Genomic DNA, 27978 nt, shown 5'->3' on the forward strand with positions numbered 1-27978 from the left:
ATAGCGCGGATTACATTTTGACTGCCACCAATTTTCCTGTTAATAATTACATAAACACCAGCAAAAAAAAAAAAAAAAAAAATATCCATCCCCACAAAACAAAAAAAAAAAAAACAACAAAATCATAATAACAAAAATTGGTGAAGCTTAGATAAGTAGGTCCCGCAGACAAGCCTTAATCTGACATTCGGAAAATTTAGGTTAACAACCGGTCAAGCTACCAAAAAGTAACCCTTTTGAATGAAGATGGATATAAACAATATTATTAAAATTAATTTCTTAATTTTACTTAAAAACAAAATGTAAACATATATAAACAAAATATTTTAGAAAATAATTTCTTAATTTTAAATAAAAATATTGCAAAGCGTTTACATAGCTGGTTCTTTGGAATAATAGGGGCGCCTAAAACCCCCCTTCCAAAATGAAAAAAGCTTTAGTGTTTTTACTATTTTAAAGCGCCTCTTTTTTTTTTTTTCAAGTTTGAAACACAAGTAGTGGCTAGTTAACTTAGAACAACAAGTGCACATGGCGGAAATTCTTCAGGTCTTAAATGTATTGTAATGCTTTTATGGTGGTTGAAAAACGTTTTTCAGTCGCCATATTACTTCCTATTTACTTGCCTCCCCACAAGGGCAGAGTTAGATACAAGGTCGGTTTTTAATATAGAAAAGCATTTATTACTAAAAAACGAAATGGTGAAATATAAAAGCAAGTTAAGCTAAAAGTAAAAAAAAAAAATTTTTTTAATTCAAAGAATTAAAGAAAGAAAAAAAAATTCAAAGAAATTTCGAAACTCATTAAGATAAATAAAGTAGTTAATAAAATTCTTGTACATCATATTAAATATGTTATGAAAAGTTCTATGATGTTTTTATCATAAATTTTTGCCAGCATTAATCTCACTTCTAACAAACAGTTCAACTTAAAAATATAAGAGAATCATAATGAAAGAATCATAAATCTAAGGTATTTTTAAATGATGCGATTCCGATACCCGTCAAAATACACAATTTTTACAATTAACGATTCCAATTAATCGTCCCACCACTAATTAATTTGTTAGTAGATTTGATGCATTTAAAAAAATTTCGCAGACATTACGACTCTGCTTACCTTTTTGCAACCTTGACAGGGTGAAATCTATGATACAGGTTTCTAGACCCCATGACGGCAGGAGAATGTCTTCCCCTTTTAACTTGAGATGAAGCATTTCATTAGGAGAGGGACGTACAAGCACATTTCCCCAGTGAAGATCCCGATGTTCAAACTGAAGAGCCGACTCAGCAATAGCTAAGCCATAGGCAACCTGCTGTAAGATGCTTTTCGCTTGATGCACGTTGCTAAACTGAAATGAAATAAAAAAAAAAATGTAAAAATAAAAAAAAAAAAAAACTTTTTCCTATGTAATCTGTACCCAGTAATATGACTGTTTTCTGAACATACACACCATGGTGATATCTGTTCACAAGAATGGTTTCTGTTAAAAATAATATGGTAAAACCCCAGGATATTTTGTTATTAATTTTTAATGCCATATCCCAGCGTTCTACTGTATAGTACTTTCATGTTTTGAAATTTAACCATCAAATTTTAACTTATTCTATCTATTTCAATGTTTTCCAATTTGAGCCGCCAAAGACTTATCAATGTTTTTAGAATATATGAGCCTACAAGGCCTGAAGTTTCTGCTAAATCTAAGGCCCCTATTGTGATATCAAAAGCACTTGATATTCCAGTTTCTACCATTGGTATTCATTATTATTGATCTTCTACGCTTCAAAAATCTTTAGATATACTAGTGTCTATACAGGTTATGAATACTTACAAGATTACTGTCTAAGAAAATATAACATGCCGTATATTAAGATTTACTTATCAAGCTTGAGTCAGTTTCATATTATTTAGATTATTCAGACTACTGTTCTCATCTTAAGTATTTTTATAACATTTTGGTTGATGAAACGTTCATCAGATGTATCTTATCGAACCCAGGAAAAAAGTTTTTTTCACACACACACACACACATATATAATCTGTAGTAATAGATAGTGCTGTAACAAAATAAAAATAGGTTTAAAATGTTTAAATAGGTTCCTAAAACTCATGTAAGAATTGTCCACAAGAGAACTATTATAGACCTTACCCCAATTATCACTGGGGTAAGATTTATGGTAGCTGCGTAAGAAGAGTGCTGTTGTATAGCATTGAATGTTGGACCCTACACAGGCATCACTTGCACGGTTCCAAAGAGATAACAAGGCAAGGTTTAGGTGGATATGCAACATAAAAGCCAGAGCAAATACAGAACATCAGGTCAGACGCTACTTGAGAAATTGTCCATCACAAAACTTAATGTCTTAATAACACGTAAAAAAAAAAAAAATAAGGGTTATATTAGCAACACACAAGAGAAAATTTAAATGGCTTAAAATATTTAAATATTGGTATATATAGAAAGAGCTTGATAAGCTAAGAAAGAATCTTTTTAAATTTTTTAAAATACAATTAAAATCAAGGAAGTTATGACTATTTTTATGCCCTGTGTGTTTGGATATTTTTCCCCTCTTTAAGACCATAAAGAAAAAAAAAAAGAAAAAAAAAGAAGTAAATTATCACATACGCATGTGTGCCCACTATAAATAGATACAAAGACTGGGTAAGGAAGGGAAGCACCTTCCACCTAAAACATGGTTACACATGCTCACTAGCCAGGATTTATATCATGTAACATTGTACACATGCCTGATAGACTTTCTTAGTAACACTGATAGTTAATAGTGGCAGCACCAACGAATACAACTTAGTCATTTATCTAAAAATCACTTATTACTGGTCAGGTATAGACAAGGAAATAGAAAGTACAGTAAAAGAATGCAAGAATTGTGCTTTGGTAGTGAAAACACTGGCTATGAAATTTAAACCATGGTCTTGGTTACACACTGATTATGCTGGTCCAATAAGGGGAGTGGAATATTTCGTGATGATAGACAGTTTCATAAAATGGCCTGAAGTAGTAAAATGCAAAACTCTGATGACAAATTTTACAATTAATACATTACAAGAGATATTTGCAAGATTCAGGGCGCCAGAAACAATCGTTTCGGATAAGGTACACAATTCTCTTCTATGGAATTTGAAAATTTCTGCAAATTGCTTGTAGGCAGGTCAAGAACTGAAGATGTCCAAAGCAAACTAAGTGTACCTAATCCATCCTTATCCTAACAAAATGCCAACTGTTTTTTTTACTTTCTTGCCAACTGTTGTTTATACTTTTTCCCTTTCAAATTTACTTTATTTTTTTAATTACAATGTATTTTAATTATATACGCATATATTGTCTTTATCTCTGAGTTCCTTGCAAGCCTTCTTCTGTAGTTCTTAAAATTCAACTCGAAAATTTGGAAAGCTTAGGCAATAAAGATTTCTTAACAGAAGCGAAGATTTATTTTTTCTACTGTAGAAGTCAGAAAAACTTTATTTAAGTAATATACTTAATATGTGCAATTATCATATGCTCGCTTGTATTAATAAAGTGGCCTCCATGATAGCCACACCGGGTGCTAGTGCACTTACTGATCTGCGCTATTTTTTTTTTTTTTTTAAACATATTTCCAAGTTTAATTAAATTTTTATATGTTCTTTTATTGAATATTAAGGTTGAAGTATGGAGTAGGTGCAAAACACCCTCCCCTCCCCGTGTTGAGAATGGCTTTTTGAATAATAACGTTATTATTTACGTCTGGATCACTCTCTGCACTAGTATCCTATACCAAACCAAACCAAACCACTGAATATAGCTTATATTTAACTTTCACTATATTTGTGACTGAAATATACAGTTATCTTAGCTGTGTTACTAGGGCTATTTTCTAAATAGATACAATGCTTTATGACCTAAATGACTGCCTATAAATACGGAATACGAATTCCGAATCATCATGAACCAATTGTTTTTCTTATAACTGAAAAAACATCTAATAGCTAGCTAAGAAATTTCAATATACATTTTACCCCCAAGGCGACTGCGTTTGTCTAACTTGCATGCTTAAAAAAAAAAAAATTTTTTTTTTTTTTTCTCAAAACCAAACCTTACTCGAAACTCTAAATCCTAATGGAAATCTACTGTTATTTGTAAGTTAATAACCCCCGTCTCTTGAAAGCTAACAATCTGCTCTATCCCCACAAGCTGCCACTAAACTCCTACACTGACACGCCTTTGTAGTGGAATCTTTAACTTCCTTAACCTTCATATACTAACTGCTTAATAGTCATCACTAAACATCTATACATTTCTACCTCTAAGACATGCATTAGAGTTCATTCCTATCCAGTTAGGTACTTAAAAGCCAAAGTATGTACTCAGAAGCAAAGCGACCTGCATTAAATAACTATGTTTCCTCCTAGATAATTTTTCAACGAGTAATATGAAACTGAATCGATCTTGATCACGTTGTACAGTGGGAGGAGTGGCTGGTTACTTTTAATGCATCTAAAACCAAGCTTCTATCTTTACATCAACGTTCTGATCCACATCCGGCATCAATTGAAATGAATGGTTCTCGTCTTGGGGAGGCCTCAAGTTTTGACAAGCTTCTGGGCTTAACCTTTACTTCTGATCTTAAATGGAATACGTACATCAAATCCGCTGGAATACGTACATCAAGGCCGCTGGAAAAATGGTTGAATCCTTCTATCGATCTAGTAGATATCTCACTGCTGATGCAATTCTCTATCTACATAAGAGCCAGGTACGTCCAAGAATGGAATACTGTTGCCACATCTGGGCAGGAGCTGCTAGAAAGGACTTGTCCTGCCTTGATAGGGTTCAAAATAGACTTTGTGGCCTCGTGGGAGATGTCCTTTTCTCTTCGCTGCAACCTCTTTCTCACAGAAGAGATGTTGCAAGTTTGTCTCTGCTTTATCGTTATTTTCATGGAAAGTGTTCGACTGAGCTTCAATCTATGGTCCCCCTTTGCCAAACTTTCACAAGAAACACTCGTCTAGCTGAAAACACTATCAATAATTCCCCCCATTTATCTGTGCCTAAACCTAAACGTAGATTCCATGATCAAAGCTTTTTTCTTAGAACTGCACGCCTGTGGAATTGTCTTCTGTTTTCCTGCTTTCCAGCTGTCTATAATATGGTTGTCTTCAAGTCTAACGTGAACAAGTTTCTGATTAGCTGTTACACTTTAGTTAACAAATTTACCAAACTTCCATTACTACCGATTACTATATTGTCCTTTTGACTACTGTAAACTCTTTAACCCTTATCCTTGAGTGGACTCTCGGCCTTAATAAGTGGTGACGCCTATGCAAAATGTCCCATGACTCTTAACTGAAAGCTGAAATTACCTTCCTTTAATAATAGACACATACTTAATACCTACAACTTTAACTTATTCACATCTATTGAAAACTTGCCCATATATCTATTTACCTAATTAAACATGACGCAAAACTTACCCACTGTTTTATCCGTACTGTATTGCACTTACATCTTAACCCTCCTGTCATCTAAAATATACAGAGATTGGACACAACTCTTAGTTCAATTTTTAATACCTACTCATACTGTAACGCTATCCTATACCTAAGCTAACATATAAATAAAATAAAGGAAAAGCCTCAAACCACATTAACTCCTAACTTAGTTGCTTACAAACTTATTTGCTTACACTGCATGAGGCGCGGAGCAAACCCTCTCAGTGCTGACGAACCCAGTAGATCTTCCCAGATAATCCGTCTAGGAGAAGGAAAACTCTGAAACTAAACCGAAGGGGAGGGAAGCCTCTTCAGTCTTGGATGACAACCTTCCTAGAGCTGGTGACTCAAACAAATTACCGGTTTGCAAACCTAAACTGCTTAAGGAGTAGATAGGCTCTGTCTATCGTTCGGCTTCTATACTCCTTCTTTGCCTATTAGTCAGGCGCAGAGACACTATCACAGTGATTCAACAGAAACACACAGGGGTAGATCTTGTTTCTTGTCTAGGGCAATGAACGCTGTTTTTCCCACTCCTGACAAATCCCACCCCTCAAAACTGGGCACTTGGGAGTGCTTGAGTACCACATATGCCTGTGCAATTAGATTGGGTTGACCTTCTTCTGATGGGTTGAGGGTACCGGATTGACAGTTCCTGGCTGCTGTTTCCAACTGGTAGTACAGGGGTCCTAAGTCTTTGGTAGCACTTAGAGCGGCCGCTCCATCAACAGTTGTATAATATCAGCATGTTTGTAGTGCCATGTCGCGCATGGAAAGGGACCCTGCACTCATCCCCAGTGGGCTTTCCTGAGGCCACAATCCTAGTTGAAGAAAGGTCAGCTGATGGTTTACTTGTGTTGCATGTGTGACACTCTGCATAACCTCCTGTTCAACTCCCCCTTACCTAAACTGAAACTCTTTAAAAAATATGATGACAATACAATTTAAAAATAAGCTTAAACCAGGCTTAGAGTCGAACAAATCCAACTTGCCTCCTCCCTTGAGGTTTGCATTCACTAACATCCGTGGGCTTAGAACTAATTTAGCTGATGTTGAAGCATTTCTCCTAACAAATACCCCGGATATCTTAGCACTAAGTGAGACTAACCTACACTCTTCCATTCCCTCTAACTACTTTAACATGCTTGGATATCTCCCACTCTGCTGTAAGGACTCTGACAGACATATGCATGGACTTGGAGTCTACATTCGTAACATCCTCCCCTTGACTAGAGAAACAAACCTAGAATCGGACGATCAAGCCTTTATGTGCTTTAGACTTAACATGCAACACAACATTAGCTATTTTTATTTTCTCTACCGCTCTCCCTCGACCCAGGAATGCACCATAATAAACAAAGTCTCTGACAGCATAGACACAACACTCTCCTTCGACACTAGTGCACAAGTACATGTATTTGGTGACTTTAATGTCCACCACAAAAACTCTCTGAATTTGGATTCTCTACTTACACAGACGCAGCGGGCAGCACAACACATAGCTTCTCTATATCTCACTCCTTATCACAAATGGTTACGTTTCCAACCCATTTCCCTGACCAGCAAGAACAACACGCATCACTTCTAGATCTGTTTTTGACCACAGTTCCCGATGATTGTATAACGAATGCCGACAGCCCACTTCGGAATGCTGATCAGGCAGTGATAATGGTTGAAATAGCCCTAAACTCTCGAGCCAACACTGAAGAGCTAGTGCTCAAAACAACGAGATATTATAAAAAGGCTGACTGGGAAGCCATCAGAGATCTTATCAGAGATGCCCCAGGGGAAAATATTTTTTCTCTTCCTGCTGAACAGTGTGCAAATGAGACCACTGAATGGTTCAAAACTGTAATTGAAGCACATGTCCCCATACGGAAATCTCATCCCAGCTGTGCTATTAAAAAAGTGCTCAGCCGAAGTAGCTCCAGTTCTCTCCAAACTCTACAACAAATGCCTTAATGAATCTTGCTTTCCGAGCTGTTGGAAAACTGCTTCTGTTGTACCAGTATTCAAGAATTCTGTCGAAAGAACGGACCCATTAAATTATCGCCCTATTAGCCTCCTCCCACTTTTTGCCAAAATATTTGAGACCTTAATTAACCATGCTCTAGTCCATCACCTTACAAATGCTAAACTTCTGACTGACAAACAATATGGATTTAGACAAGCCCGTTCCACAGCAGACATCCTAACTGTAATCTTTGAACGCATATACCATTCACTGGACAAAGCCGGGGAGGGCAGAGCGGTAGCTCTAGATATATGTAAGGCTTTTGACAGAGTATGGCATGAGGGTCTCCTCAGGAAAATTAGATCATACGGTATCACTGATAGAATACTAAACATAATTAAATCCTTCTTAGATAAGAGAAAAATCCAGGTTGTCCTCGACGGTTGTACATCTAAACAATATGATATAAATGTGTGAGTGCCCCAAGGGTCTATCCTTGGACCTCCGTTGTTCTTAATATTCATAAATGACCTCCCTGACAAAATTGCCTCTGAGATGGGTATATATACTGATGACACCACGCTCTATAACAGGCATGACAAATGAACACATATCTAAAGAAATGGCAAAAACACTAGAGGATGACCTCCAATCTGTAGTGGAATGGGGGCAAAAATGGATGGTCACATTCAATGCCGCCAAGCCTAAACTAATTTCCTTCAATAATTACAAGAAACCTTCTCTACCACCAATAGCAATGGCCAACGACTCTTTATTTGAGAGTACATCTTTCAAACTCCTTGGCCTAACGTTCACAGGAAACATGAGTTGGAACAATTACATTGAAAGCATTACCAGGGCTACTGCAAAGAAGGTAGGCTCTCTCTACCGCGCTAGAAAACTACTAACACCCGAAAGTATCCTGTACCTCTATAAGGCCACCATTCACCCATGTATGGAGTATTGCTGTCATATTTGGGCTGGTGCATCTGCTACTAGTCTCTCGCTCCTAGACAAGGTTCAAAAGAGAGTCGCCAATCTGATAAGCCCTCAACTGGCATCTAAGCTTCAACCTCTATCCCATCGACGAAATGTTGCATCCCTCTGCCTGTTCTACAAGTATTTTAATGAAGAATGCTCTGACGAACTGCAAGCACTTGTGCCCCTATGACGTAAACACCCTCGACAAACTCAACAGGCAGCTAAATCCCACCCCCACACAGTAGAGATGTAAAAGATATTTTTACTCCAGTAGTTTCTTCCTCAGAACCGCTAGACTTTGGAATTCCATTCCAAGTCCCTGCTTCTCCAACTGTACTGACGTGCAGAAGTTCAAGTGTAACGTGAATAGACATCTTGCTGCCCAAATCCCCACATAGTACCCCAGTAGATGTTGCCCCTGATAGTAGCCCCCTACACCAAAGTGGCCATGTGCCTTGTTTGGGGTGAAAATGTAATTTAAAAAAAAACAATGAATACAGAACTTGGTAAATTTAGTTGTTACACTCTTCTAGAGGTTTAAGGTTCACAGGCGACACTTGTAATACGATTGTAAATTAATTAGGATGTTCGACTGAGCTTCAATCTATGGTCCCCCCTCGCCAAACTTTCACAAGAAACACTCGTCTAGCTGTAAACACTATCAATAATTTCCCCCACTCTTTATCTGTGCCTAAACCTAAATGTAGATTCCATGAACAAAGCTTCTTTCTTAGAACTGCACGCCTGTGGAATTGTCTTCCGTTTTCCTGCTTTCCGGCTAACTACAATATGGTTGTCTTCAAGTCTAACGTAAATAAGTTCTTGATGAGCCGTTCCATATAAGTTATCAACTTTACCAAATTTTCATTACTAATGATTACTATATTGTCCAATTTCTACTGTACACTCTTTAACCCTTATCCTTGAGTGGCCTCTTGGCCTTGATAATGTGGTGATGCCTATGTAAAAAAAAAAAAAAAAAAAAAAATGAGAGCATGCTACCTCTATGGATTCTGTTCGAAAGTGTGTGCAGATTCCCTAGTTAAGTAAGATACAGTTGAAGAAGATCAAATGTTAAATCGACTGAAATGCTGTGAAAATACCACTCAAGAGGAGAATAGTATTCTGAATAATCTAAATGATCAATCTTCATCTAAAAAATTCAAAAAGTCAATTTGTCTTCAAGTCTTGTTCTGCTGATTTTGTTTGATAAACCTGTTTTACAAGTATTTTAATGGAATCTGTTCTGATGAACTCATAGCACTTGTGTTTCCTTGACGTACATACTCCCAACTGAGCTGAATTATAGCAGCAAGATCCCACTTCACCATTGAGGTCCCTAAATACCGGAAAGCTTTCTACTCTAATAGTTTCCTCCTCAATAATTGCCAGACTCTGAAATTTCCTTTCTGTTTTCTACTTCCCTGACTGTACTAACCTACACAAGTTTAAATGTAACATGAACAGACATCTCCACAGTCCCTTGTTAGATACAATCCCAAATACTAACCCATTATGCCCCAAGTGGCAATATGTCTTGTTTGAGGTAAAAAAAAAAAAAAATGAGGTTGATCACTCGGAATGTGGTTGTAGTCATCAGTGTTTAGCCCGAATCTCTCCTGAACTTCTACAATGAACACTCATTTTGACGTTGTCAAATTGTTGATCTACTACTGTACTGAAACAGCATTCACCTTAAGCAGGTTAAGCTGACTTCCTTTTAAGGAGAAGTTTCATGCCAGTCCCTAGTTTTATGCATATCCCCATTAAGGGTGATAACAACATTAGGTTTTTGCAGCTTATGTAGGGAGGTGTCGACATCCTACTACATATAGCGCCTACTATTCCTAAATGGTCACCCTTCTGGTACTGACCAGGTTCAATGTTGCTTAACTTTGATGATCCAATGAAAACCACTGTGTCAATGTAATTATGCAATATATATATATATATATATATATAATGAAAATAATGGAAATAGTATTCCGACAAAATGGAGAAAATAAAAAGGAACAAACCGTATTATGTGTTCATCAACGTTTCGTCTTTATTTCGATTCATCTAGAGGAAGTCTCGAAATAAAGACGAAACATTGATGAACACATAATACGGTTTGTTCCTTTTTATTTTCTCTCTCTCTCTATATATATATATTATATATGCTCACTGTTTGTTTGTTTGTTTGTAAATAAACAAACAGCTCAAGCACTGTAAAATCGGTGGGCGAGTGTTTATTTAAATGGACATTTTTTGAGATCATTTGCGAGCACCGATCCCATGGATCAGTGGGTAGAACTGCCAACTATCAACATAGTGGTTGTAGGTTCAATCCCCGGCTAAAGGAAAGGTGCTGGTCTAGCCACACTGATGAGTTGTGATACAATGAAATAGTACTATATGTAGATAACTATATATATATATATATATAAAATCATACGTTTTTCTTTTTTTGTCGCCTAGTAGTTGAATCCTGAATCTTTCTATTCCTAACTTTTTCTACCATCCACATTCTAATGCTAATTTTTAAATAATTCTTCTTTAAACTTGCTAATATATCCCAGTTCAAGCAATGTTGAGTAAAAAGAGTTAATATTGTTTGTACAAAATAACATGACTGTTTCTTGAAGATGCAAGATAAAAGAGAAGCCTAAAGCAAAAAAATAAATAAATAAAAAAGAAATGAAAAAAAATACCTTAAAATTTTCAAGGGCAGAACCCCCATCTTCAAAATTAAAAAGGATAAACAACTGGTTCTTATCAAATATATCTGAAAAATAAAATATTTCAATTTAAATATCTCAAAACAAAAAAAAAAAAAAATGAAAAAAAAAAAAGGTGCTTATATATAAAAAGGTAAAATATGAAAGTTAAAAATAAATTAACAGAAAAATTCTTTTATATATTTACATATCAAGCAAAAATCTACATGCAAAATTAAGGGACATTATAGCATAGACTGAAAAATATAAATCAGTTTTATTGTATACTAGCAGGGAGACTCGGCATTATCTGGGATTGAATGAGGATCTCTTCTCTCTTCTCTTCAGTAGTCCGTCGCTGACGACGATGACGTTGCACCATGCCTAACAGTCCCAGATAGATTACACCTGATGCACTCGCTGGTGACTGTGGAGTCCAATTCATGAATTGCATACACGGCCGCAGGCAGCACAAGGGAAGATGCCGTCTGCCCGCTGCGCCGCGTGCCTTTGGTGTCTTCTACGCTCTGCTCGGTCGTTATAGGTGGAGGTGAAAGTTTCCAAGCCCTCCTGGCAGATGTTTCGCCATTTTCTCCGATCAGCAGCAGCATGTTCGATGGCGTTGGATTCTATGCCACACTTTTTCAATGATGTTTTTAGTTGGTCCTTGAAACGTTTACGTGGACCCCCAGGGTTGCGTCTGCCCTCTGCAAGTTCCCCGTAGAGGACCTTGCGTGGGAGCCTTTCTGCTGGCATCCGGATGGTGTGACCAAGCCACCTAAGTTGTCTATTAGTTAGTGTGTGTGTGTGTGTGTATGTATATACACAGGGTGTTATGAAGCGTCTAGTGTGGTTATTGGGCAATAGGTCGCATGCTCTGCATGCTCCTTAGTATAAGTTGCATGCTTTGCTTGTATGAATGAGGATCAATAAATGTATCACTCTCCTATACTTTTATGGTCATCAAAATCGATGAAATTTACTGTTTTAATCAAATCAATTGATTGCCTTCTCTAGTTAGAGACCTTCACTCTGCAGTGTACCTGGAGGAAGGGTCACATACCTCCCTGCAGTGACTTAATTCACAATACATTGTAGTCTACATTGCACTGTAGAGAATCTATTGTTGATTTTATAAAATTATCTATAAATAATGGCTTCACTTAAAGTTTAAAATGCAAAAAATCAATCATTATGGTTCAATTGTGCTCTAAACAGAAACATTAATTTTGAACATGCTCCTGTCTTATTAAAGAACCAACTGTTGATTTTTATGAAATTAATTTTACATAATCACTAGAATTAAAGTTAAAGATACAAAAACTCAAGTATCATGGTTCAGTTGTGGTCAAAAAGAAACATTCATTTTGAATGTGCCCTTGTTTTATAAAAAAAAAACCTACTGTTGATTTTATACACTGGGTCTTTCTGCTTGTGCGGTGATAAAACTTCTCAAATGCAGATGATGATAGGTTGTATAAAAGTGTAAATTCTTTTCTTTAATCGGATGCTTTGGATTATCGATTTTCGATATTTATTTGACGCATTCTGATACAAAACCTATGTAAGAACACTCCCAGGCATATCAAGTATCTTTATGTGAAATTAAAAAAAATAATGTCCCAACCATTTTCAAGTCCATAGGGAATGAACTTACACACACACATGGACAAAGTTCCTTTTATATAATAGTAGATTTCAGATTCTCCTTGGCATGAATGTAATGTTAACAAATTCTTGCTGAACAATCCTTTTAAACAATCAAATTCCGATCCATTTTAGCCATTATTACCAATCCTAAGTGTTGGCTCACCATCCACCTAACAATCTCATTACCATTTATCCTTCAGTAGCCTTTGACCTTGTAGGGCCGTGACAACAAAATATTCTTTTCATTCTTTTGACTCAAGTATATATCCGACACAGTAAGATATAGTCAATCAACCGAGAACTACACCAGTCTATATAAAAACATAAGACATTAACGGATATATACTCAAGAGTCAAAACAATGAAAAGAATATGCTGTTGTCACAGCCCTAGTGACGACTCATACATAAAAAATTCAAAGGATTTGCTATAAAAAATAATTCTAATATGAATAACAAAACTACTGATGCAATTCTCTATCTGTATAAAAGCCAAGTACATCCAAGGATGGATTAATGCTGCCACATCTGGACAGGAGCTGCTAAAGACAGCCTATCCTGCCTTGACAGAGTACAAAATAGTCTTCGTAGCTTAGTGGGGGATGCTCTTTTCTTTTCCCTGCAGCCTCTCTCCCACAGAAGAGACGTTGCAAGCCTGTCTTGGTTTTATCGTTATTTTCATGGCAGGCGCTCGTCTGAGCTCCAATCTCTGCCCCCCCTCGCCAATCTTTCACAAAAAACACCCGTCTGGCTGAAACCACTGTCATTAATTTTCCCCACTCTTTATCTGTGCCTAAATCCAAGCGTAGAGCCATGAACAAAGCTTTTTTCTTAGAAGTGCACGACTGTGGAACTCTCTTCAGATTGCCTGTTTCCCACCTGACTATAACTTGGATGTCTTCAAGTCCAACACAAACAAATTCCTGACAAATGGTCCCCTTAAGTAAGACACTTTGTCGAATCTCCAATACTGACAATTACTACGATACTATCCCATTGATTACTGTACATGCAATAACTCTTATCCCCGAGTGGTTTCCGGGCCTTGATAAGTGGTGACAATGCTGTTTTGTTGTTAACAATATGGAGGGAAAAGGAAAGACCATCTATCCTTGTAGAACAATCTAAAATTTATCAACAGAGAAGAATAGTGAAGAGTAATGTATATTGGCTGACAATGACACTAAATAAATTTACTATAGAATTTAATACAATATGGAAACCATCTATAGATATAAAAGCGAAAATGTTTGCGTGTGTGTGCGTTTTCGTATATGTCCAAGAAAGGCTTTTTTCCGAGAAGCAATCGGTCGCCTCACAACTTCTTAAAACTTTTTATATTGTGCCTAAATGATAATATCTACGAGTTAACAACCAGGGTCGCCTATTTAATTTGCCCGACTTCCAAAAGATAAATATTCAACAATTTTCAATCACCGCATGTACATTAAGCTTTTTCATATAAAAAAAAAAAGTGAACAGACTCGCGGTAAATAAAACACTGTCCCGCACTCAAAGTTGATGTCATTACCTCGTCAAAAATGGGTACCTGCCAAGTCGCCCGTTTTTTTTTTCACACTTTATTACTTTCCAACTGCGTGTCAAGGCTCCATTTTCTTATAAAACAACCAATGATTTTTGTTTTCATTTACCCCAAAACACACACACACCTACAAACATCCGGGCAACGCCGGGTACCCCCCGCTAGTCTATAATATAAATCTCACCTGTCTGTTTAAATGTATGTATGTATGTCTGCCTAAAACTTTCGACAGAGGTGACATATTTTCATGAGATTGATATCATTTTGAAGCTCGACCATTTGGAGATAAATATCGAAAAATTGGCCAAAAGCATTAATTCCTTCACCCTCAACTGGGTACTTTTCTACAGGGAGGGGGGGTCACTCTTTTCGCCAATATTTTCGAAAGTCATCACCTCTTTTCAATTGTCTAGCTTTAACTTAAACCTATGTCACTTCTGGTTTAGCAATGGCCGCAACAGCAAACACGTCACATTTTTTTTCACATTCTTCTTTTCCTCCTTCGCGGTACGGGTTCGAGCCTGCCTGCCAACTACCACTTTTTTCCCCCTCTCAATACACACCTCCAAACACCCGGGCAACGTCGGGCACCTAGGCTAGTTAATTATAAATAATAGATTGGAATACTATTTTTTATAAATTTATTCAAATTTTCACATATATATATATATATATATATATATATATATATATATATATATATATATATATGGCAGATGCTCGTCTGAACTCCAATCTCTGGTCCCCCCCTCGCCAATCTTTCACGAAAAACACCCGTCTAGCTGAATCCACTGTGAAATATTTCCCCCACTCTATATCTGTGCCTAAATCAAAACGCGGATTCCATGAACAAAGCTTCTTTCTTAGAACTGCACGCCTGTGGAACTCTGTTCCGTCTGCCTGCTTCCCTCCAGACTACAACTTGGTTGTCTTCAAATCCAATGTTAACAAATTCCTAATGAACCGCCCCCTTAAGTAAACATTTCAGCAAATCTCCTCACTAACGTAATGTACTTGCAATAACCCTTATCCCTGAGTGGCTTCCGGGCCTTGATAAGTGGTGATCACTGTGTAAAAATATATATATATATATATATATATATATATATATATATATATATATATATATAGTAGTTTAATAGTGTATAATCATACAAGTAGATCTCTTAATTTAACATGATATGAGTTCATTCGAATAAACATTTTATTTACAAACAGTTTTTTAAATATACAAAAGTTACCAAAGATTCACAAAAATTAGTATAAAACATAACACAATGAGATGAAGAAACAAGATGCATGCAATATTCATTTAATACATATTTAATTTCTGTGGAGAAATCAAATATGTCATATTGTTAAATAACGATATAAAAATTAGATATCGGTTAAGTAAATGAACATTGGATGCATCTTGTCTTTTTTTTTTCTAGCCTAACTGATATCTTATACACTGATGAAGTCTCTTTGTAAATATTTGGTAAATTTTGTATACAATAATGTGTATATTTATTTCACGTGGCGAAACAGCAACAACTATGAAGATGAGGACAAGAGTCCACAAACGAATATACAAATTACTCATCTCAAAGGATTCCAATAAAAACAAAATATAATGTGAATAGTTTACAAAATGGGCAGAAACAATTGTTTCTAAGCTGATTTTTTTCATGAACTTGGATTATATCCAATATATATTGATTAGTAAGATTACACATGTAAAATTAAAAAAAAAAAGGTTTAATGCTTTTAAAATTCATACTAGAATTGTCCACAAGGACTTATGGAGTGATAGTGCTAAGTAATAATTAGTTGTTAGCGACAGTCTTTTGGAGGTTGAAGATTTAATCATCAGTAGAGGTGATACTAAGAATGCAATGACAAATTATTTAAGATTTTTACCAGTCACAGCTGATAGAATGAGAGAAAACTACCTGCATGAATTAAATAAAGATTTCCATTTAAAATTCTGTATTGATTCCAGAGTTTAATAAGCTACAACTGAAGAAGGTCGGAGGTTACATCGTCCAAAACATTCTGAGAACATCCAATATTAGAACATTAATCCAAATTATTAATTCTCATCTAAAAATTTTCAAAACAGATAAAGTGCAATGTTGGAACAGATACTACACTTTTGGTATTTAAAGAATTTTCTTGTAATTACTTTCTATTTCAGTCATTATCATGTTGAAATATTTATGATCTTTAATTTCAATGAATTCAAATGATAAAGATGTTTACCTGGACGATCATTTTCTGATCGTTTCTCTTTGTGGAAAATGTCCCATTCTCTCATCAGTGGAGCGGGGTAGACACCCTTCAGACAACTAACACTACAAAAAAAAAGCAACAAAAATATATATATATATAAATACCGGAAGTATATACAAGCATGAAACACTAGTGTCTATAGGTATAAAAATAATTATTTATAATTTATATATTTTGAATGCACTGGCAGAGATGTCAGAAGTCAATCACAAAAAAAAAAAAAAAGCTGAAATCAGGATTAATTTTTGTACCTCTACAGAATACAAGCCAAACTAAACTCACTCTTATCAAAGCCAATTTCTGAAACTAGTCAAAAACAAATTAAGCCGTTTATGAATTGAAAACCATAAAATACAAAGGAACTTCTATAAGTAACACTCCTGACCCACTTCTCATAGCAGTACAGCTACAAAACTTGATGAAATTATTAGTCTTTCTCTACAAAGGAACCATCCAGAGTTACACATTTCTCTCATCATTTAATGCAGGTCTGAAGACTGTATTTGTAGAACACCTCAAGTTGGTCCTCCAACCGTGATGTGACTGCATTATTTTTTTTTACTTTTCTTTTTTTTTTTACATAGGCATCACCACATTATCAAGGCCAAGAGGCCACTCAAGGATAAGAGTTAAAGAGTGTACAGTAGAAATTGGACAATATAGTAATCATTAGTAATGAAAATTTGGTAAATTTGATAACTTATATGGAACGGCTCATCAAGAACTTATTTACGTTAGACTTGAACGCAACCATATTGTAGTCAGCCGGAAAGCAGGAAAACGGAAGACAATTCCACAAGCGTGCAGTTCTAAGAAAGAAGCTTTGTTCATGGAATCTATGTTTAGGTTTAGGCACAGATAAAGAGTGGGGGTAATTATTGATAGTGTTTACAGCTAGACGAGTGTTTCTTGTGAAAGTTTGGCGAGGGGAGACGATAGATTGAAGCTCAGTCGAACACTTTCCATGAAAATAACGATACATCAGAGACAAACTCGCAACCTCTTCTGTGAGATAGAGGTTGCAAGGAGGAGAAAAGGACATCTCCTACGAGGCTACGAAGTATTTTGAACTCTATCAAGGCAGGACAAGTTAGATCAGAGAGTGTAAGATCAAGAGAGTAGGGTGGATGGGGAAGATTTGTTAACTACACATCCATGCTTTTGATCTGGTGATATGCGCATTGTGGACCGAAATGTTGCTTTGGATCTTGACTTTGATAGCTTCTCTTAATTTCTTCAAAAATGAAGAATAATAGGCTCCTATAATTGTGGTATCCTTTGCTAGGAAATCTGTCTTCACTACTCCGTCCTAGTCCCAGAAGAATGTGAGCAGAAGCATGGCCATGTCAGTGTAGAACTGCACCCTAGCCTTCTTTGGAGATGGGGAGTCCAAGTGCACCCACTGCATTGACTGGGCTTTAATCTCTGAACCATAATGATAGACCCAGGTTCCATCCTGTGTGATCAATCTTTTGAAAAACTTTCACTCATCTTGGCACATCTCAAAATTTATTCTCAAACACAAAAATGTGTTCTTGCTTCTGGAAAAAAATGTATCAGCACCCTTCAGCAACCTGAGAATCCATCTGGTAGACACCTTATGCATATGGTCATGAATGAGTTTCCATAGAACCTGTACTAGTCTTGATTTCTTGGGCTATTTGACGAATGGTCATGTGTCGATCTTCCAAAGTGGCAGCCTTAACTTGACTGACAGAGGCCGCCTCATCAATGGCAGAAGGAGGTGGGAACGGAGGTAGCAACCAAGTCTCAGACCAGTTTCCACAAATTTTTGGCCATATTTTAATTCACGATGCCATTGTTTTACAATATGATGGAGCATCATTGTCATTTCTTAAAAAATCTCTTGTGGTGTGCGTCCTTTTAAATATAAAAACCAGATCACTGTGCAACACTGAACACACTCTATTTCACACCTGACTCGGTTCAAACATGTGTAAATCGGAAATCACAATTTGTTTAAAATTGTAATTTGCCACATAACCCATAGAAGTATAAATCATTGCACATACAAAATTTCAGTTAGATCAGACAATTGGAAATGGATCAAGGACATTACTTATTGAATGTCCTTTGTAAAATGTGTGGCAGACAACAAAGACAGTGTCAAAACTAAAGTGAATTAAATGTAATCCTAAACTATGTACTAATTAACTGTTTGTTGATGACAGACCCTTTCAAGAAGATAAAAAAAGACTAGTGTTATTTTAAATGATTAAAAATATTTTGTAGAGGACAAGCGGGGGGGGGGATGGAAAATTGTTGATTTGGTTACTTTTGTTCAAAATAAATCCTTCCTCATAAAGAAAAAGACATTCAGGTAAATGTTTTTATTTTAAATGATTAAAAAAAATTAGAGAAAAATTGTTTAATTTGGTACTAGCTGACTGCTTGGCTTGGCTATGGCTTGGTTTGATTTTGCATTTTGTGGCTGGTTCCAGAAATCTACTTTGATAAAAGTCAGTTTAGTTTGGTTCATATTCTGTATAAGCAACAAAATCCCCCCCCCCCAATATATGACCTCGGATGATTTATTAGTGATAGGTAGTAAAAACACATTTAAAATAATTCTTTAACGCGTCTCATCTAAATTTGTTATTTACAATTGCATCTATTTGCCGCAGTAACCTTCATTAAAATGAAGTTGACTCATTTTTAGTAATCGGTTTCTAACTAAAAAAGTCAAAATTAAGAGAAAGACGCACACAGAGTGCGCATGTGGGAGGAAAGGAACAGGAAGCCATTCTTTGATTAAACAAAAGCTACTATTCCCACCTTCATTTGACACCTTAGTTTTGATGGCAAAATTAGCATTTTTCAGTTTTCAGAGAGAACTATCATAAGAAGGCAAAGGAAAGCAAGACAAATGGACAGGAAAATAAGGAAAAGGGGGGAAAACAGGAAAGAGAAAAAGATAAAACGAGAGAGGAAGAAAGAGAAATGAAATTTAGTCAAGTAATGATGAAAAAAATAAAGGTCTTGTGAGTCGGTAGAAATCAGAAATTAAACATTGATCAAAATATTATGAAAATAACAACCAAGATAAAAAAGCCTGAATAATTTAAATATTTTACTTACCTGTTCACAGAAACAAAACTTGGTGTGTTGTCATCAATTTCATTCCGAAGGTCACTCAGTTCTCTACAAAAAGTGAAAAATAAGTTAGATCACGAATAAAAAAAAACAAAGCCATTACACGTGGCATTAAAAACAATTTTATCATTCCAGAAAGTGTCAGACTCCTGATGTAATACTCTATCTGTATAAGAATCAGATATGCCTTAACAGAAGTACTGTTCCCATATCTGGGGAAGTACCACTCAAAGAAATCATTATGTTGATAAAGTACAAAATTAACTTTGCAATCTTCTCTTCTTTACAACTTTCTCAAATAAGCGACATTACTAGTCTTTCTACTCTAACATCGGTTGAACTTAAATCTCACCCTCCTTTATAAAACAATCACATCAAAAACATTGTCATTATAAAGAACTTTCCTTTCTTCCTTTGTGTGACCTTAAACTTTCATAAACAGTTTCTTTTCAAAGATCTGGTGATCCATCCCTCTTTCTGATTCGTCAAGTCCATGTATTGTTCCTGTATTGTATTGTTTGTACTATTCATTCCAAAGATGTACTATCACCAAAATACACTAGCTACAGCCAGAAGCGGCACAACATATTTTTTTATCTTTGGGCTTATGTAAACCTATCCCTATTTATTAGAGGAATTTTATAATTGGGATTTCCAAAACATCTTCTAAATTACTAGAAGATTTAGCTTTGAGATTCCTGGAGGACTTTCATAATTTACTTTTAAAGTTCAGAACAATTTAAAAAACCTAACTTAGACTGGGTACTTCAACTAGTTCAATATAAAGAAAATGCATGTATAATCTCATAATAATAATAATGTTATTATTGCTAGAATTGACATCAGTTCATTAGTGATTTATATATTTGGTACACTTTGGTATGAAGAAGAAGAAGAACTAGAATAAAAAGAAAGAAAAGGAGAGAAGGAAGATGAGAGGAAGGAACACCAGTATTGCCCCTGCCAGTATTTCCTCTTCAAGTTTATTTAATAATTTACACCCTCAATCAAAAAAGGTACAGTTTTTATATTAACTAGCAGTTCAGCCCAGCTTTGCTTGGGCCCTATGTACTGTTCATAACTTTATGCGCATATGTATATGTATATATTAAAAAGTGTGACTCATGTCCAGGTAACCTACATCTAAAGTTTCAAGTGTTTAGACTAGTGTTGGGATGATTCCTAAATTTTTTCCGATTCCGATTCCAGGAAAATGTTGGTTAACGATTCCGATACCAAGTACGATTCCGATTCCTGTGGAATTGTTGTTTTGAAATATACCATTATATAATCAAAAGTTTTTGTGTAGCGAAAAAATTTGGTACAACGAAAAAGTGGAAATACAATTATGGGAATTTCGAAAACAATTTGATTTTTTTCGTAAAATTTTTTTCATTGAAGATAAGTCAAAATAAATAGTTTAACCATGAATTAAACATGCACCATGAAATTAATAATCAATTTAGGAGTTATTTTATATATTAAAAAATATACAGAAAAAGTAAGGCATGATTAATTCAACAAAAATACAATAACATCAAATTTCAAGGGGAATAACATGTTTTGTTTTTTGATATTCATTTTTTTTTGTTTTATTTTCTCTTTATCTTCGATAACTCTTTAAAATTTAACTTCTTTTTTTGCAGCCCCAATCGCTAACTGATTTTTATTCCACTTTCTAGAATATTCTTATTTCTAAATAAAATTTTAAAATAACTAAATCTTTGATTAAATTTTTAGCCTTTTATATTCACTCATCTCAAATTATTCCTATTTATTTATTTAACTTTTTAAAAAATATTAACAATAATGTTATTTTTTAAATCTAAATAAATTGGTTTGGTAAGTGTCACCTTACGCTAGAACAGAACACCGACTACTCTAATTTGTTTTTTTAGGGGTATTCGAGGTCGCTGACAACGAATCTGATAATCAAACCCGCCGCGAATTTACCGTTTGCATGGTATGAACCCCTAGACCTTGGGACTATTTTGTGCTATTTCACCGCATTCGGTAGTGTTTTTCTTACATGATACATTCGCGTGCGAACGGGCGTAGTGAAGTATCTTATCACATCGCGTAGGAATCTTGCAAATAAGAAAGTTTAAAAAAAAAAAAAACGTGGCTCATTTTTTTTTTTGTCTTACGTAGTTTTTAATGCTTACTTAATTGATCAAAAAATAAAGTTTTCATGAATGGTTTGCAAAAACAAACACCAAACACGTTTTTATGTTTTTTGTTCTTTTTTTTGGGTGGGTGGGGGGGGGTATTCCATTAACAGGTGTTTCTGCAGGTAATTAGCCGTTTTTCCGTAAGTAATGCGCCGACATTTACCATTTCACAAAAAATTCTGTTTAAATTGGAGAGGAGGTGGGGGGGGTTATGTTTTTGTAAACCGGTCGTGAAAACTTTTTTTAGATCAATTAAAAAGCATTGTAAGAAAAAAAATAAATAAATAAACCATATTTTTTTTTTTTAACTTTATTTGAAATGACCGCTTAAAGATTCCAACATGCAGAGATTCCTACGCAATATGATAAGACACCCCACCCAGAATTAATTTCCCCTTTCTATTTCTGGCATGTGTTTGATGTAAACAAAAGTTAGTAAATATGGGCTACCGTATTTGAAAAATGATCACATTTCACTTATCAGTTTTTGCCATTTAAACAAATTCTACTCAACCTATTTTCCATTTTTTTAAAAAATTCTCTTAAAGAAATACATGAGTTTTTGATTTAATATATTTTATTTCTTCTTTATGGAGTGATTTTTTTTTTTTGAGTCTTGGGCTCAAATCAAATTAAAAAGTTTAATCCATGTCCAAATAACCTACATCTAAAATTTCAAGTGTTTAGATCCAAAATTGGTGGAGGAGTTTGGTAGAGCTTTCAAAGGTCAAATTGTTGAACTTTGATCCCTTGACAGCTAAATTTCTGGCCGAAAACCAATTAAAAAGATTTTCCCAAATCTCAATACCCCTTATGTCAAATCTCGAGAAAATTGACAGTAGTTTTGTAGGGAAATGTACACACAGACAATTTCACTTTTATAGATATACTAGCAGTTCAGCCCGGCTTTGCTCGGGCCCTATGTGTGAATACCCTTTATGTAAAATTTCAAATGTTTAGACCAAGAATTGTCTGAATAATTTGGTAAAGACCGCAGAAATAAATTTTTTTTTTAAATTTGACCCCAATTTTAACCCCTTAACATTTGTTGTTTTTGTCTCAAATCAAAATAAAAAGTTTGACCCATGTCCAAGTTACCTACATCTAAAATTTCAAGTGTTTAGACCCCAAATTGGCAGAGGAGTTTGGTAAAATCTGCAACTTTGACCTTTTGGCAGCAAAATTTTCGCCCCCAAATTGATTAAAATGCTTACCACATGTCTGAATACCCGTTATGTAAAATTTCAAAGGTTTACACCAAAAGTTCACTGAGTAGTTTGCTAAAAACCGCAGAGGTTAAATCTTTTGAACTTTGATCCCTTGGCAGTCAAATTTTCGACTCAAACTGATTAAAAAGCTTGCCCTATCTCTGAATACCTTTTATGTAAAGTCAAATATTTAGACAAGAAATTGGCTGAGTAATTTGGTAGAACCACAGAGGTCATTTTTTTTTTAAACTTTGACCCCAATTTTGACCCCTTAACATTTATTATTTTGGGCTCAAATCAATTTATAAAGTTTAACCAAAGTAACCTACATTTAACATTTCAAGTGTTTAGACCCAAAATTGACAGAGGAGTTTAGTAGCGTTTTCAAAGGTCAAATCATTGAACTTTGATCCATGGGTGGCTCTAATGATCTAAGTAGAAATGCACTTTTTCTGGATTAAAAAAAAAAAGAATTCTGCTAGAAAGCAAAACACTCACATCTCTACATTTTAGGTTGAAAACAATTTCCATTGAAAATCCATCTGACTTTATTTTATATTATATTTATGAGATTAATAACTTCATGGAAACAAGATTAACAGCAAATGATTTTTAAAATGCACTTTTGATGAATAAATAATTCAACATTTCTAAATTTTTGTGGTGAGGATTGATTATTCATATTATTTGAATCTGTGGCATAGTGGATAAAGCACTTGGTAAAATTCAATTCTAAAGTTATACTCTTCTGGAGGTTGATGGTTCAATTCTAAAGTTATACTCTTCTGGAGGTTGATGGTTCAATTCTCCGTGTGGATGACAGTCAAAATATATCTGCAAATTACATAGGACTTCTACCCAGTCATGACTCACCTCAATGGATTAAATAAAGGGTTCCATTCGAAATTAAATGCGGATTCCCAAGTTCGACATAATACACCAGAAACGTGAAAATAACATAAAAAAATAGAATGGTAGTTTGAATAATCCAAACACAAATAATTCAACCATAAAAATACATGAAAATATTAATAAAAAATTATGGCAAATTCTATTTCAATTGTCAGTACTTACTTTGAGATGACAATTTCAGGGAATATTTCCAGGAAATTCTTCTGCAGACATTCATTGACTTCAAAATCGCCTTCAATTGGAATAATCTGAAAAGAATAATCATATTCAATTTAACGTCCGTTTTACATGTGTTTGGCAGATTTTAGAAATCAACTTCAAAACTAATCTATCTCTAGCCAGGTCTTTATTTATCCCTCTTTCTTTCAAGTTCAACTCTCAATAAACTCAACAAACCTTACTAGATATTCCATGCAAGCCGACAACATTTAAACTACAGAACCTGAAAAGCATCTTTTACCATTTCTGATTCTACACTTCATCTTTTCTGTTCTCAGTCAGTGAAGAAGAAATCTTTCTAGACTAAAGCAATTTTAATTTTTGTTCCAATGCAGTGGCCCTTTTTGAGGAGCCAGATTTTCACCACATTAAAAACTGACCTTGTATCTAACTCTGCCCTTGTGGGGAGGTAAGTAAATAGAAACTACATAACCTGAAAAGTGACCAATTTTCTTTGAAATTCATTTCCTTAGTTGAGGCAAGACAGGCCAGATACCCTTTCTGATGTGATGCGGGTCATTGTTTTTATCGAAACAGCATCTCTATGTGATTTCCTATTAAGGTTAAAGAGCACTTCATCTTCCCTTTAAAATCGAGACAAAAAAAATACCTCTGTCAAGAGTAACAGTAACGAGAAGGCAAGATGAAATGGCCGAATCTGTTCAAAATAAATTAATAGAAATTAAAAAAGATTTCCATACAAATAGACGAAACAACAATTCATAATCAAGCACTGCCGCTTTTATACGTCAGATTTGTATATCAGAATGAGATCATAGAAGATGATATTTTTTTTAAAGTTTGCCACAGAGAACAAGTGGAGGAGATATATTTTTAGAAGTAAACAATCATTTGAATAATAACAATATTCCATTAATTAATTTGATTTAAATAAACACAGATGATGCTACATCCATACATGACAGGCAAGATTAAAGGCTTTGTAATGCAGATGAAAACTGTGGCTCCTCATATAATGCATGTATACTGCATTATTCACAGACAACAAATCTAGGTGGTAAAAAATCTGTTGATATAATTATATCAGGAATAAATTTCATAAAAACAAATTCCTTGAATGACAGATTATTTGAAAAATTTAGTGAAGATGAACAATTTAAAAAATTGCTACTTCATACAGAAGTTAGGTGGCTCTCCAAAGGTAACAGTCTTGGTAAATTTAGTATGTAGCAAGCTGTACTGGACTTCTTAAAATTCAAAGCTGAAACTGCTGACTACTCAAAAACAAAAGACAAAATCTCAGAAAATTTTGGATAATCTGAATAAGAATTCTCAATGCATTTATGTCATGAAATCTCTGCTCCTGATGCATGTCCATGACAGGGATAGCTTTCTTAGAGTCTCACACTATTAATATTTGCAAAAGAAAGACGAAAATTTCAGGTCATGAATGCATAAGTCCAGTCATCATAACAATGCAATTTGCAATCCCCTCTCATCCATTTAAGTGGAATAAAAAAATAGGAGGCATTATTTTTGGAACGCTCCTTGTAATTATTTTTCTACTCGATCATTTTTCGTGATTTTTGGAATTTATACTAATTTTGACATGACACATACGTATGTAATAATGTTTTTACCTGAAATACGTTGGTTAAAAAAAAAAAAATCACCAATCTACCCATATTTGTCTGATTTTAAGATCTGGCCATACATCTCCACGGCATTACGTTTATCAAAATTATCATATCAGGAAACATCATGTTTACCAAGTTTTTTTTCAGTTGAAAAAGCGTGTCATATCTTTACTTATTAAGTTGGATTATTTCTTGCAATAACTTATTCTTGTTTCGCCATTCATCCTCGAGTAGTCAGACTGGTTCCATTCCAGAGAATTTGTCATGTCCCAACAAATGCTGACGCGACATGAAGGTCCAACACTGTAGCTGATACAAGAGTTAGCTAATCACAGTTCCAGCAGCAAACCCTACAGAAGCGGTAGTCCTGGAATCAGCTCAGTATACTGTTTCATTGCTCTGAGCCGGGTTTTCAGCTGATTGCTGCATCGTATTTTGCATCCCTGATGAGAGGCGGGGGTGTTAATGCTTTTGTGGATGAAATCATCTGGATGACGATAAAGATCGTCACTAAACCAATAAAGATGTCTCAAGAGGAGAGCTTGCTACAGAGAGGATATGTTGCAGTGAAAACAAACATTTACAATGAACTGCTGCCAATGAAAATGAAAAAAAACAAAAAAACAAAGGATGTGACATAAATAGCAGTGATCGAACACGTCAAGCTATCAGCAACCAGATTTCACAGTCGTATAAGAGAATGGTGCAGATGAGAGCTTGATATATGTTGGTTTTAGTACCAAGTTTTATTTCATTTTATTTCTAGACCAAAGCCGAAATCAAAGACAGCAAAAAACAAGACTGGCGTTGCTAATGTGATTGTTGATATCCTCTTCTCCCTGATCTGTTGTGGCGATGATAGAGCTAAATGCCAAAGAAATTAAAATCTTTTTTTAGAAAACACAAGAGCTTCACATTTCTAATACACTGAGTATGTTGACATAACGGTAAAATCACCAAAGTTAAGTAACATTGAGTCTGGTCAGTATCAGATGGGTAACCATTTGAGAATAGCAAGTGCTGTACATAGAATGTCGACACCCCCCTTGCAAGAACTGAAAAAACTTAATGAGGATATACATGCAACTGGGGACTGCTTCTGACTTCAATATTCCCTAGAAACTTCTTCCTTCATAGGAAGCTAGTTCAGTCTGCCTAGAGCTAATGCTGTTTTAAATATACTAAGCATGTTCACATGATATAAGCACTAAGCATAACTAATTTGCATATTAATTAACACGAACTGACATCTCATTAATTCACTATTCATTATCAATGTTTTCTAATTTAATGATTATTTGCATTTTATTATTACATACAGTTTGATTTATGCATATTTTTTACATTGTGAATAAAAAATTAGAATTCTGCGTGAGAAACGCTTTCCTAACCATTTTCAGGTTGACTCATTTTTGGGAGTTGCAGGTTCTATTCCAGGTGTACACCCCCTTCCCTGCCACCCTTAAAAAACACGCACAAACTACGATCAAAGAAAAATATCAGTGATAAGCCTTGCCCTCCCTTCACTTTAATTTCATTACAAAATTAAATTCCATCAGAATGCATTTTGATTTAGTCATACATTATCCTATCCTTGTTTTATCGTTATTTTCATGGCAGGTGCTCGTCTGAACTCCAATCCCTGGTCCCCCCTCGCCAATCTTTCACGAAAAACACCCGTCTAGCTGAATCCACTGTGAAAAATTTCCCCCACTCTATATCTGTGCCTAAATCAAAACGCGGATTTCATGAACAAAGCTTCTTTCCTAGAACTGCACGCCTGTGGAACTCTGTTCCGTCTGCCTGCTTCCCTCCGGACTACAACTTGGATGTCTTCAAGTCTAATGTTAACAAATTCCTAATGAACCGCCCCCCCCCTAATTAAACACTTCAGCAAATCTCCTCACTAACGTAATGTACTTGCAATAACCCTTATCCCTGAGTGGCTTCCCGGCCTTGATAAGTGGTGATCACTGTGTAAAAAAAAAAAAAAAAAAAAAAAAAAACATAAATCAGTCATTTTATTCTTTCATTGAATTATACATTACAAATGAAACCATATGGAACAACACTGCTGCTAAGTAAAAATTTCAGCGAGTTCAAAGTGTCACAGCTTTGTTGCTGTTTTTTTTTTTTTTTTTTTTTTTTTTTTTTCACACAGTGATCACC

The 27978-nt window shown here is 35.1% G+C and overlaps 1 protein-coding gene across 3 annotated transcripts in view; it reads right to left on the minus strand.

The window, feature by feature from the left end:
* The window catches only part of LOC145266909 (uncharacterized), a 79857-nt gene that overhangs the window by 12010 nt on the left and 39869 nt on the right, over window positions 1–27978 (minus strand). For all 3 annotated transcript variants that reach the window (XM_080122696.1, XM_080122695.1, XM_080122697.1), the window contains 5 exons: window positions 24155–24240; window positions 19687–19749; window positions 16558–16649; window positions 11116–11189; window positions 1117–1348 (listed from right to left, as the gene is read on the minus strand). In XM_080122696.1, the coding sequence (XP_079978822.1) occupies window positions 1117–1348; window positions 11116–11189; window positions 16558–16649; window positions 19687–19749; window positions 24155–24240 (547 nt within the window). The remainder of the gene's footprint in view (window positions 1–1116; window positions 1349–11115; window positions 11190–16557; window positions 16650–19686; window positions 19750–24154; window positions 24241–27978) is intronic.

This window comes from Euprymna scolopes, chromosome 42, assembly GCF_053919585.1.
Source record: "Euprymna scolopes isolate OS-2025 chromosome 42, ASM5391958v1, whole genome shotgun sequence".
Lineage (NCBI taxonomy): Eukaryota > Metazoa > Mollusca > Cephalopoda > Sepiida > Sepiolidae > Euprymna > Euprymna scolopes.